The 17,554-nt window shown below is 39.7% G+C and overlaps 1 protein-coding gene across 1 annotated transcript in view; it reads right to left on the reverse strand.

Moving 5' to 3' along the window:
• The window catches only part of KLHL2 (kelch like family member 2), a 79,844-nt gene that overhangs the window by 54,656 nt on the left and 7,634 nt on the right, over positions 1 to 17,554 (reverse strand). Inside the window, exons 2-3 of the mRNA XM_053911166.2 lie at positions 12,435 to 12,560; positions 3,041 to 3,147 (exon numbers count right to left, since the gene is read on the reverse strand). Coding sequence (XP_053767141.1) covers positions 3,041 to 3,147; positions 12,435 to 12,560 — 233 coding nt within the window. The remainder of the gene's footprint in view (positions 1 to 3,040; positions 3,148 to 12,434; positions 12,561 to 17,554) is intronic.

Genomic DNA, 17,554 nt, shown 5'->3' on the forward strand with positions numbered 1-17,554 from the left:
TCCTACCAAGATGCCTCTTTTGAGCTTTGTCCTCCTTGTCTCCCCAACCTCTCATTCCCCAGGCTAATCCCTATGGAATCTCTCCAGGTAGATTTACCTGTGGGTGACCCAAGGCTGAGCTAAGCTCTCACCCTGAGAACACTAAGCTCTCACCCTAAGCTCTTGCCCTGAGTACATTCTGCAAATCCACTCTGTTGTAACAATACCTAGCTCTCCCCACCTGAATTCTTGAGCTCTGGGAGAGCAGGGATGACGTCTTTCTAATATCTGTACCATATAATGCCTGACATATGGCAAATAACCAATAAATATTGGTTGGATGAATGAATGACTAGAAGAATGAAACGTAAAACAAACAAGTGCCAACTTAAGATGTAGCGTCTTTACTTAACATAATTAATAACACTTAAATTAGACTTGAACATGGGTATTCTAAGCTTATGAAGGATTTCCATCAACAAACATCTGTCGACATCCACCGAGCATTCTAGGATGAGCTAAGCAATTTCACTAGTAAACTCTGAACCTTCTCTACTCTGTTTGAGAAAAGAAATGAAGTCCTTCAAATTGCAAAAGCTTAAGGACATAAGTAAAAATAAGAACATTTCCATTTCAAAGACCTTTAATCAGAACTCCTGAAGTCCAGCAGTACAAATTAAAATTCAGTATTTCCCCACTACTTTTCAGACACTTTTGCCTCAAATTTGTAAGAGAAACAGCTTTTTAAATTCTACATTTATAACAAACAACTAACTTTAAAAAAAAAAGAACCCAATTTGATACATTCTTTCTTAAGTAAACAGTTTACTTGGCCTTGCTCTAAATAGGCCCATACTTCAAAGTATAGAAACCTGGAACCTTATCACAGAATTACTTTTCACCTCTCCTCTCTATCCAAATACTTAGAACTAGGATGAGTAACAAAATTCCTTTTCAGGTGGTATAGTATGAGTGAAAACTCACCTACAGTTCATGGAAGATTAAAAACAAAGGCCAAAAAGGATCATCTGCATATTCCCCATTTTCTAAGAGGTGAGTCACAAGACAGCAAGGAAGGTAACGCCCTGTGCCACCATAAACACTTCTGATTATTGACTAAGCAAGAGAATACGAATACACGTGGTATATGACAGAAGGGAAATATGTAAGGTCTACCTGACCTTCATTATATTTTTTATAGTAAACTTTAACAAGGTTTCACACCAAGAAGAGAGATAAAGAGACTTATATTCTAGCAAATTTTAAATGAATGTAGTATATACACTAAACCACCTAGACCAAGTCTCCATATCTTCTTTACCTAATCTCTGCCAAACTGTTTACTATTCAGTGGATTCAGAAGAAGAAAAAGTACAGAGATTGCCAGATAGGTAAACAGCACCTATTAACAAAGACCCATAAAAGTCTAGCCTGTTGAGCACGTGAAATGATGCTCAGCATCACTAGTTATTACGGAAGTGCAAAATTAAACTGCAATTGGTGCCATTTCACACCCATTAGAATGACTACAATTTTTTAAAAAAGAGAGTAACAACTTTTGGCAAGGAAGTTGGAGAAATGGGAACTCTTGTGCACTGTTGGTGGGAAAATAAACTGGTACAGCCACTATGGAAAACAGCATAGCAAAAAGTTAAATATAAATTTACTGTATGAACCAGCAATTCTACTCCTAAATATCTACCTATCCTCATGATAAGTGAAAATATTTGCCTGCACAAAGAACTGTACATGAATGTTCACAGCAGCATTATTCATAATAGCCAACACCTAGAAACAATCCAAATGTCCATCAACTGGTGAATGACTCGTCTAATTCAGCAATAAAAAGGAACAAACCAATGATACATACTGTGGCATGAATAAAGTTCAAAAACATTATGTAGGAATAAAAATGTTCTAAAATTGATTTATATGGTAATGACAGTACCATTCAGTAAATTTGCTAAAAATTACTGAACCCCACACTTGAAATGGGTTAATTTTTATGTAAAATATGCCTCAATAAAGTTGTAAAAAAAATGGAGGAACTCAATTCACACTATGTGCCAGAAATTAACATAGTGTCCCTATTTTGCATCAACCTTAGCACATAGCAACCTAAAATTTACCCAAGTATTCTCAGGCAGAACTAGGGGTGAACTGCAAGAAGTACCCACCTGCCAGTTAACTGAAAAACACTAAGAATATTTATAGACTCATAATGTCTTCAGGCCCCCCATTCCCGTCATTAGGCAAAGCTCATGTATTCATAAATTGCCTTTCAGCTAAAACATGCAGAGTTGAGAACCACTGGGCAAGTGACAGAGTAAAGCACAGACTGATGAAGTGACTGATGATCCCAAAGATCCGGTAATTCTGACAAGGAAGTGGCAACAGCAGTGTCAGCTGAAGGAAGTCCATGTACAGAGGATAGCATTTTACTAGGGAATTCCTAAATGAAGCCAATACATTTCAAATCGAGCCCTCCTCTTACAAGCCTGGTGATTCTGTGTAGAGTACTCAGGAATAACAAATAAGAAGTAAACCAAGAGACAGAACAGACCGCCAGGACATAAAAATTTGACTAGTCCCACTTAAATTAGTATTGCCTTTTCAAATCACTTAGTAAAGGCACCTTTCCCAAATCACTATTCCAACCGGGCTCACAGCCCCTCTGCTATCCTTCCCACATTCTGGATTATTTAACTCAGTGCAGGAACAGCAAGACTGCAATAGGCTGAAAAGTGAGGTGACCTCCAGACTTCCCTCTACGCCTGGAACACTAAGTCCATTCTCTCCACGGGGCCTTCTGCATTTGTCTCCATTTGTGTAAACCCTTTACGTCCATTAGTTTTCAAGAAACGTCGGCTCCTTCTCTGGGTGCTGTCCATCACAGTCCTCCCCATCTGCGTCACTGCTCTGGGCTCACAGGCCTTCCATCCCTGTTACACATTTAACTGTGCACATCTCATCTCCCCACTGGCACAATGAGCACTGGGGCAGAAAGCACTCTCACACCGTCCAGACCTAAAACAAAGGCGGTAACTGAAATATTTCATACCTGTAAACATGGCGTGAAAATAAGGACTACAGGCGGCCAGCACCACTCGATGAGCAGGGATTTCCATGTCTTCAGCCACAATTGTGACATCACACAGCAAATTTTGACTGTTTACAAAGCAAAGAGAAAAAAATTTAATCAGAGCAATAATAAATGTCCTGAGCATCCTATGCAAAAATATTACAGTAAAAGCCCACTTTTCTGAAGTTGACACTGAAAACTACCACCCTTTAGAACAGGATTCTTAAGCAGAAAGTACATAAAAAATGTTCATGACAAAGGCCCAACATGCCTTGGCCCTTATTCAGAATCTTGCCTTTGTTTAACAGAGAAATAGTCCCAACCTTGATTACTGATTTCTCAACCTAAAGGAAATCACTGGCAGCCAACTGTCAATGGACTGTTCAAAAAGAGGATGTTTGAATTAAGAACAGCATCAACAGAAATGGCAGATGGCGGCCTGACATTAAGAGGAAAACACGATAAAACATGTAGACAACTAAATTGGGTGGAGCGCCAAAAAGATACATATTTAAAACAACCTTGGATCATTATAAAATTAAAAAGAATTGTGTTACTTAAAACCATTATTTTACCTTAAACAAACCATTATTTAGCAAATATACCTCGAATTCTAAATTGTTTTAATTTATTCACAAGCAAGTGGTAAACACTTTTTACATGCTATAAAAGCTGCTAAGTGAGATTCTCCAGCTAAATATAAATGTCTTTTTGGCAAAAAAAAAAAAAAAAAAAAAAAGGTTGCTGATGTTTATTCTGAACAAGCAAGAAGGCACCAACTCTAAAACTGACCTTACTCATAGTCACGGCATCAACGGCTGAAACAGGCGTGGTAAAATCAAAAATCTTTTCAACACACCTCAATTATCTGAACACTGAATTTGTTTATAGCATACCAGGTCACACGTGGCCCGCCTCTACTATTCTGCCTATTTCCTCCAAGTGTGGCCTGCCTGCTTCTGTAAGTTTCTAGTCTTATGAGCAACATTTTCACAAGAGTTTAACCAAGTCCAGGAAATTTTCCACTTTTCCACACTGCTTACAAACTTGTTTCTGTGGAGTGCATATCAAAACTTTTCAGAGATGCTACTGGCATCTATTTTCCCTCCAGTCCAGCAGAAACTGTAACAAGCACCATCTCCCTCTAGCACCAGTGACGACTGCAGCCTGAGCTCAGTCTTTAGCTGGCGGTGAGCTCACTGCATCCTTTAGATTGAAGTATAGCTCATGGGTGGTGCCAAAGTAATGGCTCACGACACTGTAGGAGACCTCAGGCAGGTCCCACGTTAGAGTCATAAAAGGTGCCACGATGTTTCACTAATCTGTCATTCCTCCACATCACTACTTTGTGATTCCTCTATCAGCGTGGAGAGCTGACAATATCTACCATCTGCTCCGAGAATAATATAAGCACTCTTCAACTCTATCAATTCCATGAGTTCACAAATAACTAGGGTGAGAAAAGTCAGCGGTATTTTCAGGACGCTACAATACAAGAGCTTCACCTTCATGTACCATCTCATTTAGACCCCACCGCAATCTTATGAGGCAGGTATAATTATGATTTTTACTCCCAAAATGTATAGCTGTGGAGGCCAGGTTAAAGATATTTGAATTACCAGCCTAAAGTCCCCACCAGTGGCAATGTCAGGATTCAAACCCAGAGTCTAGCAACAGAGGTCTCTTAACCACCACACAAAACCATCCAAGTTTGTGCTTTTAAGACTTGTTAAAGTTTGAATAAAACAGAATAGAAAGTATAAATTATAAATAACACCAAATTATTATTTGACATCCTTTATACTAAGAACTGTTTGTTAAAGTTCTATATATAGTTTATAAAAGGCCCACTTTTAATGGGTTTTGGGCACTATTCTACAAGGGTGTTTAGAAAAATCAAAGTTTATCTGCTCATTCAACAAGGCAGTGTAGGATCACCTCTACCTAAGGAGAATAGCAGAAGGGACTGACAATCAAAGATTACAGGACAGTGGAAAGCGCCACTGTAAAAACGCTATGGGAATAAGGGAGCGTCTAAATCAGACTAGTGGTAGAAAGGCTTCCTGCAGCTACTGACCTTAAGCTGAGCTCTAAAAAACTAAACGTTAGCTGAATGAAGAAGGAGCAAGAGAAGTCTAAGAGACAGAGCAGAATGTGCTGTTGCAATGGAGACCTGAAGCAGCGAAGTCCGACGGGCACCTGTGGAACGGGCTGTGTGAAGAGACAGAGGGCGTGAGCAACGCACAAGGGGGTGGGACGGCAGTCGGCAGAGCTGCACAAGTCCGGCAAGAGGTTCATCGGCATTTCCCTGCTGTGACCAGGGGATCTGGACACAAATCAAACAAGTCAACAGCATCTTTATGCCGGTTTTCCTTTTGTCAGTCATCCCTCTTAGTGCTCTAGTTTCAAGATGGATCTTAAGTGGGGTTATACTTGAACACCTCAAAATCACAAAATTAATTACATTCAGCTTCAATTACAATTACTCATTGATCCAAACCTTGTAGCATAACACCTGCTGGGTGTCACATAATTAGCTTGGTCTTACTGGCTTATTAGCTGATGTTAGCTAACTAATGAGGTAAAAAAGCATTCCCAAACCAGTAATACACAGCCACGCCTTGGGTGAGGTCACACGGAGTCTAAGGTCCACATTCGAAATCAACAAACTGAATGACTATGGGGTGAGAAGAAAAGGCTACAAACGAAAAGTCTGGCAATAAAACTTAGAGAAACTTGTTTGAGCAGCCCAAAACCAGGGTAAGTTCTTGAGTTTATGTTCCTATTACTTGAAATCTAACAAGGGAATGGACTATAGGAAGAAAAAGTTTTCAAAATGAGATAAAGTTGCTATTTAGCACTTACTCACTCATTTAGCAAATATCCAGAGTAGTGACTACTGTGTGCCAAGCACTATGTCAGTTTACCACAATAAACAAGAAAACGTCCACGACAGCAAGGAATTTACAGTCAAGCAGGGAAAACAGACGAGCTAACAGGTAATTACAAAATGGACCTATTAAGGTAGTACAAGTGTGGGGTGTTTGGGAACACACAAGAGCCACCAAGCCCAACCTTACAGGGGCTCTGGAGAGAAGTTGCTCCTAAGCTCAAATCTGAAGAACAGGAGTTACATAGCCCTTATGTAAAACTCAGATGGCACAGAAAAATGAAAGGCACTCCATCTCCTAAATGAAATGACATCTTGAGAATGGGTCCTTCTCAGGAAAAAAAACTGCTCTGAAAATTAATAAAACATGCCTAAACATACCAAGACATTATTTGGTTTTAAATGAATGAATTCTTAACACTAGAAAACCTAGCACTGTTGTGTATATATCTTCTTCAAGTACAATGTGCCATCGGGCTCTGAGATATCAAAAATAATTAGTAGTCACATGAAACAAGAATTTACTTTCTACTGGAAGTGGGGGTGGTAGGCAGATGACATGGCATCTGTCCACCTTTCTTTCCTGGGTGCCAGGGAATACCTGGAGGCACTTCCTGCCACATGGCATGGACCAGAAGTAACAACCGAGATGCCAGGCTGGTGGTGAGATGCACTGTTCATCAAGAGTCCCCAGGGCAAACACAAACCACAGCCTAGGAAGGTGCCCCAAGTCATCTTGGAACAGCCTCAGGTGTCAGGACAAAGAAACAAGCAAAGACATTTTTTTTAAGGTGGGGGCAGAGGGAAGAGGTCAGAAGCCACAGAATTTAAAAGCTGATCAGGAAGCAGGGGTGAGCCAGATGGGGGCTGCTATTCAGAGTACAGCCGCACCATTGAGTACTGGCTACCTGGCATGCAGGGAGGTGGGGTAGGGAGATGAGCTGTTTTAAAGGTGAGAGGCTACCTGACTACTGACTTAAATCAGACATATTTTACCAAACCTCCTATAACTGACAATGTCATTTAACAGACGAGGCAGATGCAACCTGGCTAAAAAGCCAATAAAATTAAAGAACAATAAAACTCCAAGACAAGGGCCACTGCTGTCTTTCTTCTTTTTCTTCCTAAAGCCAAGATGGTTTGCATTTGAATTTCTGTGGCAGTTCAGCACAAGGAAAACCTAGATGTTGGGTGTAATAAGATCCACCACACTAAGAGTCCTGAAGAACAGCCTCAACAGATCTGCACCCACTGAGACCTTCAAACACGAAGCAGGAAGCAGTGACAGTCAACTTAGAAAGTTGCAGGAAAACCTACTACAGTCAGTACCTGAGAAACTGCTTTAAACTAGCAAGGGGCTCCTGAATGGAGAATCTAGCATTCTTTTCAGATAGAATCAAGACAGCAGGTAACAGTGAAACGACAAAACGGAGCCACAAGAACACATGGGGGAAAACATGTTACCATCTGTAGGGAAGGGAAGGGAACATCTCCTGGTTTGAGGACCTGCAAGAATACTTGGTCACCGCTGAGAGAAGATGAAAAGAGTAATTAGAAATAAAGTGAAAGAAGACATTAGGGACAGAAAAACATGATGGGGAGGGAGCACAGTAGAGATGAGGGAGTTAAAAGAGTTGATGGAAAACTAATACAGAGGTGAGTTTCTAAAGGTGTGAGTGAAAAACTCCACTACCTGGTAGGAAATGTAGAATATGTACAAAGGGAACTTCGTCATTAAAAGTTGTTTTTTTTTTTTTAAACTTGGTGAGATAAATCACAAGATAGATACTCTTAGCTTCAATAATTTTTAAAAATCAAGCCAAACTAAGATTTTCTGGGTTTCTGGCTGAAGATGGGCTGCTGAGGCTAACTCTGAAGGAGTGCACTATCTCACACATGCTAATCATTCAGCGACATGAAGAGAGCAAGAAATAGTAGTAGTGTTAGTAAATTCATTTACTAACATCCATTCTTCAGTCTTTGAGATTTTTAAATGATTCTGTCCATGCTCAATAAGCACCATTTTAAAAAAGATTGATCCTGAGTGCTTAAAAATCACGGTGGAAAATTACTAGTTAAACTGAGACTGTAAACTTCAAAATATCCCTTAAACTTTCTAAACAAACAAGTCCACTTCATCTGGGGGTCCTTTCCAACTGTTCTGTCCTTCAAGGCATGTTTTATATTCTATGCTAGTATAACACAAAAACAAAAGAAACTGTCTTATTGTAGAAAAATACGTATGTCTGAACGATAAAAATTTCACATCCTATATAATTTCCTAATATTTCTTATAAAAACAGTGATATAAAGCTATGAAGAGAAAGGCAGGCTCACTTAAGTTTCTTGTTTAATTCACTTGCCATCTAAGCAACAAATTACAAATAACCAATAGAACCACAATTTGAATTTTTCACAGATGCACAACAGACAATTTTATCCTACTAGTGATCTGGGGGCACAATGTCTAAAAGTCCTGGGGGAAAATACAATAATTACTCCTTCAAAAGAGAGCTCTTTTATTTACAATATCTTCTAGACTGCCAGAACTGTTTTAACTGAATGACTAAATATTTGTGGCTTATCCATGAGTGAACATTTGAACTGTCTCATATGATTTATCCTTACTGAAAACTTCTAACTCCTAAATATAACTTAAGGATCAAAATTATCTTCCTTCTAAACAAGTAATAGGTTGGCCCCCACTAATATTCATTGAAATTTTTGAAGCTCAAATACAGTCTTATCCCATATCCTAGAAAATCGAAGTGGGTTTTATTTAATATTTATTTAAAGGCAGAGTGCTACCTTTGACAGTTCTTTTTACAGATATCTCAAAAAGCTCACAATCTAATGTTCTCCATAAAACTTGGGTCTGGGATTTAGTCTGCTTCTTTGCCTCCTCCAGAAACCCAACACTGTGTGTTGCATAAAAAGCTCTCTGAAAAAATCTATTGGATTAATTTTGAAAATGTTAGTGTTTTGAAAAACTCCTCCCCCATCCCCAACCAATGCTTGGAAAATTTAAAGAGATGAATTTCCCATCAGAGATATGTTGCTGCACTCGGCCTGTCCTTTTACTACACTGCCAGGTTGTTCCTCTGACATCATTAATGTTACAATGCTGCTACCTAGTCTAAGGCCAAACCATGGTGAACACGCCTGATCTGGTCTGATCTGGGAAGGGTAGGGCCCAGTTAGTACCTGGAAGGGAGACAATGCTACTACCTTTTCAAACTCCTTCACTGATTCCCACTGCCCACAGGATTAGGTCCAAAGTAACCACACCAGTTAAACCTGCCACAAGACTGTGCTTCTCCTGCTTCCTAACCTTTTCTACAGACTTCCCAGTATGAATTCTTGACTCACTTTATCCAATAGGTTATGCTCACCCCCTAATTATGCAGACCGGGAACTGCCTTTTCTCTCCCATCCTTTGTATGAATCCTACTGTACTTCCATCAGGCCCTGCTGAAGCCACCTCTCTGGATGGCTGTGGATTTGTCCTGGGAGAATCCTTTTCACCACGTACATTTTGCAAACCAATTTCCACCACCTCATCCTCTTCTCTTGCGTCTCCTGCAGCAATCTAGACACTTGAAGGGCATGGGCAAGTCTGATACTGTTCTTTGGCTCCCAGCCTTTTGGGAATGCTGGATGATTTTAAAGGAGAACTGGGTGTTTGCAAACACTTGCTAAATACTGTTTACAAGTGATTGCAGGATTTCTAATCCAAATAATTTTAAGTTATTCAAGCTTATATTGGGTTGGGGCAGAGAGCTATATCTGGGCCTACTATCTTAAAAAAAAAAACTAGTTTAAAGAAAATGTAACATATCTTTTCTATAAACTATATTAATTCTATAACTGAAACTTTACAAAACTGTCCTCCCACTCCCACAACCACACTTCACACCAACTATAATTGGAAAAAAGTGACTTTTACTCCTTAAATTGCACTTCTATCAGCCAAAAGTTCATAAAAACTCTCTGGCGCACAGCTGACCAAGTGGAGGGGACAGCCCAAGTGCAGAGCAGTGAGAACAAGGAAGTTCTCCTTTCCCAGCAGTCAGGAAGTCACTCTCAGCTACCCTTTCCTGGCAGCAGGAAACTGACGCCAGGGCAGGACGTAAGAAGTGATTTTCAGCTGTAAAGGAGTAGGCCTCTTCGGAGATTTTTTTAAAAAAAAGAATACTCAAATTGGCTGAAAGGGGTAAGAGAAAAGAGAATGGTATTAAATACCATAAAAAGGTGGGGGTGGGTGATTCTAAGGGAACCCAAAGAGGGTTCATTTTTAAAAACACTAGCAGTTGACGACGTCATTAAAACAATCCTGGCTAGAGATCTGGCAGCCAACACTCTCCAGCTACTCAAAGGTCTTTCTTTGTTCTGAAAATCAGCCTCAACAACAAGGTACTATTTCACTGCCATACAGTTCACGCCCAAAATGAAACAAATAGGTAGATGAAGGCTACAGCTACATAATCCTAGGACAAAGCAAGTGTACCACATGACGTGCAGGTAAGCAGAAAAAGTCCCACAGGCTCAGGGAATGTCAGCGCTGCAATGAACCTCAGACTCCACCAGGTCTGCTCCCCGCCCTTTATAGTGAGGCTCACAGACACGCACTCACACACCAGTGGAAGGCTACAGCTATGGCAGCCCATGGATTTGGGACGAAATGCGCATAGGACTATTTAAAGTCAGTCTTTCTAAACTTTTCAAAGAAAAAGAAAAGCCATTAAAGATCTCAGTCACAAAATAACCTGAATATTTTTCTTACTTTTCTTTCAGTTCCACTTAATAACCACTGCACTTTACATTCTAATAATTATTGTTACAATGAGATTCAAATATTGAAACAGCATAGCCACACTTGCTGGGTAATCCCAGGTGTATTTTTTCACAAAAACTAAATGAAAACCTACTTACTGAAAATGTCAGAGGAAGACTAGGAAGCAAATCAAACCTCCAATATTCAATTTAACTTTCTCTTGTCCCTCTCTCTCCAATCCACTCTCCAACGATTAGCCACTGTGTTCTTTTCAATACAAATCTGATCTCACAACCCTGCTGAAGACTCTTCAGTGGCTTTCTCCCCTGCATGGTAACTCCGAACAAAGACCACAATGTATAAGGGCCTAAGAACGCTGGCCCTCGCCTACCCACGCAGCCTCCTCTCCTGCTGTGGCCCACTGGCCACCTGTGCCCCAGCTACCCCTCGGTTCCGCAGCGGGGCCAGCTCCCTCCCACCAGACTTGAGCACCACCATCCCCTGGCTGGAACACTGTTCTCTAATCCCTTCCACCCCACCTGGACCACATTTCTTTAACTCTATTTCTTTTCACATCTCAGTAGAATTATTCTGATCTTCTCAGGAAGTCTTTCTTCCTTCACAGACCTGTGATATCTGCCTCCAGAGGCCCCCGTACCGTACTAACTGCCACTGACATTATTTGTGAGACTCTGGCTGATTCATGCCCGTTTCCTGTAGTCAACCATAAGCATCATGAGGACAGCAACCATGTCTGTTCCGGCTCACCGTCGTATTCCCACCACCAGCAGACAAATATTCAGTGACTCCTTAATTTAACTGAAGAACAAATGAACAAATGATGGACCTAAAGATGAGCTTTCAGGAAGGCAAAGCATAGTGACATTAAGGGAAAGTTTAAGTCATTCCCTTTTTAGCCCAACCTTTTAAATATATGTAGAGTACTTTAACAAAGGGAACGATGAGAAAAAAACACGTCTTTCACAAAATGCTCACAAAACCAATATTGTTCACACATACGTTAGTCTTCTAATTAAAAAAAAAAGCTACTCCTCTTGCAGTCCACTTTCAGAATCATTCTTTTCACTACAGTGACTCTTAGCACATTTGAGAATTACCTAAGTAATGGGCAGGTCCCCCAAATTACTACCACCATCACCAGAGAGTTCTACATTCTTCTCTATCTAGAAGTTTCCTTTCCATATTCTTTGCGGTAACAAATTAGAAACCCTAGACCACCAAAGTCCAACAAAAATATAATGCAAGTCACAATTTTCTAGTAATTACATTTAAAAATAGACAGAAGTGAAATAAATTTCAATAATAATTCTATTTAACCCAAAATATCCAAAATATTATCATTTTAAAATGTCATCAACATTTAAAAAACTTATTAATTAATAAGTATTTTACCTCCCTTTTTTTGTACTAAATCTCAGAAATACATTATGTACTTTCCACTTACAGAATGTCTCAGTTCACAACAGCCACAAGGCTTGTGGCTGCCACACTAAGCACAGTGGCCTTATACCACTTACACTTCTGATAAATTATTTGCTTTCTTTCTTCCTTTAAAACAGTTGTAGAAAAGGCTTTTAATCTCCTATGTATCAAACAAAACGACACTGAGGCAAGAAGAGTATATTTACTATTAAACATCTGAAAAAGGGAAGACACCCATGTTTACATGTATGTTAATATACTGATACCTTCTTAATTCATTCATGACTTTAAAAGCTTTCTTCATATGCCAAGGATTCACTGTCACTGGGCAGTGTTTTTCAGTATTATCATCTTTTGAATCGAGAGGCTTCTGATGACCCTGCTTTGTGCATCTGTACATAAAAGAAAAGAACAAAAAACAGAAAAAAACTTTATTAAAGAAAATTTAGTTCAGGCTTATTGGGCTGCAAGAGATACAATGACTGCCCCTGCCACACTTACTGAGAGGAGTCTCACAGTGTATCCAAATGTACGATTAAGACCCAATGTAGAACATTTTCTGATGGTCACTATGACTTTAACAAAAAAGTGGGTAATTACCTCCCTGGTGTCATACATCTGTCACACATGAGCATGACAATTCACTAAACGTGGTTCGGCAGCTACCTCCAAACACAAATGCTAAGAAATGATCTCCTCCATTGGAAATCAACCTGCTTTTACAATCTGCTATAGTCACAAAGTATTTACAAACCAAGACAGGAACAGAATCATATTTTATACAAATTTCAGAAACTCAGCATCTGATTTGAATTTTGCTGTCTACTTGTAAGGTTGTTTTTTTTAACTTTTCTTCTTGTTGTTCAAGTACACTTGTCTCTATTTGACCCCCACCACTCCCTGCTACCCCAGTCAGCCCTGCCTCCCACCCCAGTAAGGTTATTTATCCCATACACTACTTCCAACCTACTCTATCAAGACATTCATCATGTTAGCTAAAGACTGAGTACTGACTATACGGCAACGACTACAGTATGTACTTTTCTTTCACTGTTTGCTTAATCCTCACAACAAATCTGTGAGCTAATTACTATTAGTACCCCCATTTCATGGATGAAGAGATTGAGGCCAAAAATAATTTGGGTAACTTGGTAAATGACAGAGTAAGAGGCCTGTCTGACTCTCAAGCTCATTCTTTTCACTGAGGTTCAATACCAATTCCTACATTTAGCACTGGATATTTAATTTTATATTTAAATTTATAATTTTTTAGGGCACAAGGTTATATTGGTATTATTGCATAAATTATTCCTTTGAGACTTGAGAGACATAAAACAGCAAATAAAATCAGGGAACACAGAGGGCAGGGGAAGTGGGAGAGGTGGAATTAACTGCTAATGTACAAAAGGAAACTTTGAGAAAATGATTGCACAATTCTAGAAATTTACTAAAAATCACTTAATTGTACAATTATATGGATGAGGTATATGGCATGTAAATTATACCTCAATAAGTCTATTAAATTAAAAAATCAGGATACCAAACTAAGCCTTAAAAAGTCATACTCGCATATACATCACCCAAGAACAACAGGCAAACATCATTAGTTATTGTTATATTTCTCTTCATACCTCTTCCTTTCCTGACCCATTTCTGAAAGGCTGATTCATTTTTTAAATATTATCTTTTCAGCTTTGCGCTGTGGCAATGAGGTTTATCTGAGATGCGATTATTGCTAATTGGAAACTTTAAATATTATCTCTCATTAATTCATTCAGAAACTTTTTTTGAGTGCCAACTACGGACCAAGCACTACTCTAGGCACTTGGAATACATCCATGTACAAAATGAAGACTTCTGTCCTCACAGAGCTTGCAGTCCAGGGTATGTGTGGAGGAATAATACACATAACAAACCATTAAAGTAGGTGGCATGTTAGAAAACGGTAAGAGCTACAGAGAAAAGATAAGGGGCAAGGTAAAGAGAGTCAGGAGTATGCAATGAGACCAGGGCTGGGGCCAGCGGGCACAGGGGAGTACAGATCATGTAGGGCCTGTAGGACATTGTAAGGACTTTGGCTTTTACCCTGAGTTAAATGGGGAAGCTCTGCGGAAGAGTGACACAATCCAACCTATGTTTTCAAAGGATCACTTTGGTTGCTGGTTGGGAATAGTCTATATGGGTCAAAGATGAAAGGGGGGGAAGCTATTGAGGAGGGTACTGCAGTAGGAGATGACAGTCTCTCAGAGCAGGGTAGTAGCAGTGGAGACAGGAGCAGTGGTGAGAAGTGGCTCAGTTCTGACATATTTTAAAGGTAGTGACAACAAGATTTGTTCACAGAATGCAAGTTCTGTTCACATGCAGCATGTCCAAGAAAGTCAGAATGACTCCAGGGTTTTTGGCCTGAGCAACTGGGAAGGATTGAGTTTCTGTTAATTGAATGGGAAAGGATGCAAGTAGAACTGGTTTGGGGGTAAGATCAAGAGCTCAGTTTTATACATGTTGGTTCTGAGGTATCAGACCTCACAGTAAAGATGTCAAAAAGATATCAGATGGATACTAGAGCCCAGAGTTGGAGAGAAAAATCTAGCTACAGATAGCAATGTGGAAATCACTGATTACCTAGATCAGCGATTTTCAACCTTTTTCATCTCATGGCACACCAACTAATTTCTAAAATTCCGCAGCACACCAAAAAATGTATTTTTTGCTGATCTGACAAAAAAGATAGGTATGATTTTGATTCATTCACACCAGACAGCTATTGTTGTGTTGGCTATTGTTATTTTTTTATTTGACAGTCTAAGGGAAAAGAGGTCAGTACCCCTGACTAAATAGTCAAGTACTGCATGTTTTAAAGTCTTTGTGGCACACTGGTTGAAAATCGCTGACCTAGGTGGTACATGAAGCCATGAAACTCAGGCACCCGAACATTAAGGTAACCTCCAACATAACCTTGCTCATTCCCATCACCAGCCCCCACCCCCGCCCCAAGAATCCACACTGAGACAGCTGATTATTCCATAGCTTGCCTAGAAGAAGTGAGCATCGGTCCTGCTTCCCCACCACTTGAGAGTTTTTAAATAGGCCTTACATTTTTAAGGTAAGACTGAGGGTAAAGCATTGCCTCCAGCACATGAGCCCACAGCCGGAGTGGGAGAACAGAAGAGGGTACTCTACTCCCTGCGGCCTCTCGTTTCTGTGTGTGTATTTAGAGGGTTGAGTTACACCTGGCCTAAGAAGAAGAATTAGTATGTCTAGAAGTCAAAAGATGGCAGAACATCTTGAATGGCGGAGGGGACTGGGGAAACACTTTATGGTATAAGACATATTTTCAAAATGTCACTTCACACCATTTTTTCATAAGGAAAACAGTAGGAAAAGGGGGAAATTGTGTAATAGATATATGTAACGTACACAAACTGACCATGTAACACTGAATGTCCACATATATAGCAATTTGATAATATTTATATCTGCTTCCAGATAGAACAACTTAAGAGTTTTCAACAGACAGAAAATGTAATATTGAGGATTAGCAAACTGTCATAGAAGGCTTTCCAGAAAATGCTCAGAATAGAAGCAAAAGCAACTTTGTCCTAGAAAGTATACCATTAAGGGTCAAGAATGTTTATATTTGCTTAAGAAATTAGAAATTAAAACCTCTTGCATTAGAGAATTAACTTTAAGTCAACTACCATACAACAATCAATGTCTATATTGGTGCTTTCTTACTGCTATTTTCATCTCCCACTTTTTTTATGTACTCCAGAAACTCTACCAAAAAAAAAAAAAAGACTTTATTATAAGGCTTTTTTTTTTCTTAAATGGCTTAAGGCAATGAGTAAGAAATACCATTAATTTTTTTTTTAAGTGTTCTCTGTAATGACAGCCACTTACAAATACAGCTCCCTGCTGCACAGGTCTACATTTGCAACAGTAAGGCCTTCTCCATAATTTCCCATTTCCTATGTGGTTTTGTGTTAGATGGCCTCTCATTCAGAAGCAGAAATGAGTAATAGACATTACACTTCATGTCTAAAACTCCAGATGTGGAAAATGAACATACACCAGGAAGCGGCTAAGTGGAAGGTAACACTAAGTTATACCACTGTTAAGTGCAGCGTTACATCTTGTCCCTGCTTCCCTTTAAAGCAAAGAGCTAGCTGGCCTTTTCCAGAAAAGCTCTTCATTCTGAGAACTGTCTTCTTTAAAATATCTGGCGAAGATACTTTTCCAAGGTTTTTCACTTTTTAAGTCTTCCCCTAACTCTACATTCCACACGGTCTTAATATTATCCAATGGCCTACTGTTATAAAACATACTCTAAAATATTTTAGGCTTCCAAGGGTTTGTTCCCAGCCCACTGCTATGCTTTGTAATAGCTACTTCTAAGGTCTGCTTTCAATGACTGCCTCTTCCACAAATTCCTAGCTGTGGGCAAGGGCGGCTTCTCAGACCAGATAACTTTCTTTTCTTTTTTAAGATTTTATTTATTTATTTTTAGAGAGAGGGGAAGAAAAGGAGAAAGAGAGGGAGAGAAACATCAATGTAAGAGAGAACCATCGATCAGCTGCCTCTTGTACACCCCCCAACGGGGGGGTCAAACCCTCAACCCAGGCATGTGCCCTGACCTGGGATCAAACTGGTGGTGTTTTTGCTTTGCAGGATGATGCCTAACCAACTGAGCCACACCTGTCAGGGCACACCAGGTAACTCCTAACTCTGGCTAAGAACACATTACTGACAATTACTGAACTCTCCAAGAAGAAGCAAACAGAGACTGGGCTGTTTCCTTTCAGGAGTCAAGACTCTATAACCAGGCAAAGGTTTAAACCTACCACAAAAACTTGGAGGACACCTTAAAAATTAGGCCCAGTTTTTTTCCATGTACATCATTCGCTTGAGAACAGTGATTTCCAACGGAGGGGGACATAGACTCAGAATGACCCAAGCAATTTTTTCAAGCTACACTTAACCATCCCTCTTCACAAGAAGATTCAGGAAAGCCCTTTTTACAGCACTAATTGTATCAAAATGACAGCATCTCCAGGAGCAGGGGTGAAAGGAAGCTATGTATAATTTTTTCAGGTGCTGTGATATACCCCACCACCCACTTAACTCCTACTCTAGGACAATCATCTCAGATTGAGAACAAACACCAAAAAATACAGGTTGGTTATATTTTTAATGTCTTCGGGTACAAACAATGCCGTAATTCTTATGAATGATACAGCTGCAAAATTTAACAGGGGACCAGACATTTCACATTCAGAACACCAATACTTAGCCCCTTGGTACCCACCGTATCTGCTCTCCCTTCTGCCTCTTCACCTCAAAAGCTGCAAGACTCCCCTGCCTGCAATGAGTCACCCACCATTACTCA

This window comes from Desmodus rotundus, chromosome 9, assembly GCF_022682495.2.
Source record: "Desmodus rotundus isolate HL8 chromosome 9, HLdesRot8A.1, whole genome shotgun sequence".
NCBI classification, from domain to species: Eukaryota; Metazoa; Chordata; class Mammalia; order Chiroptera; family Phyllostomidae; genus Desmodus; species Desmodus rotundus.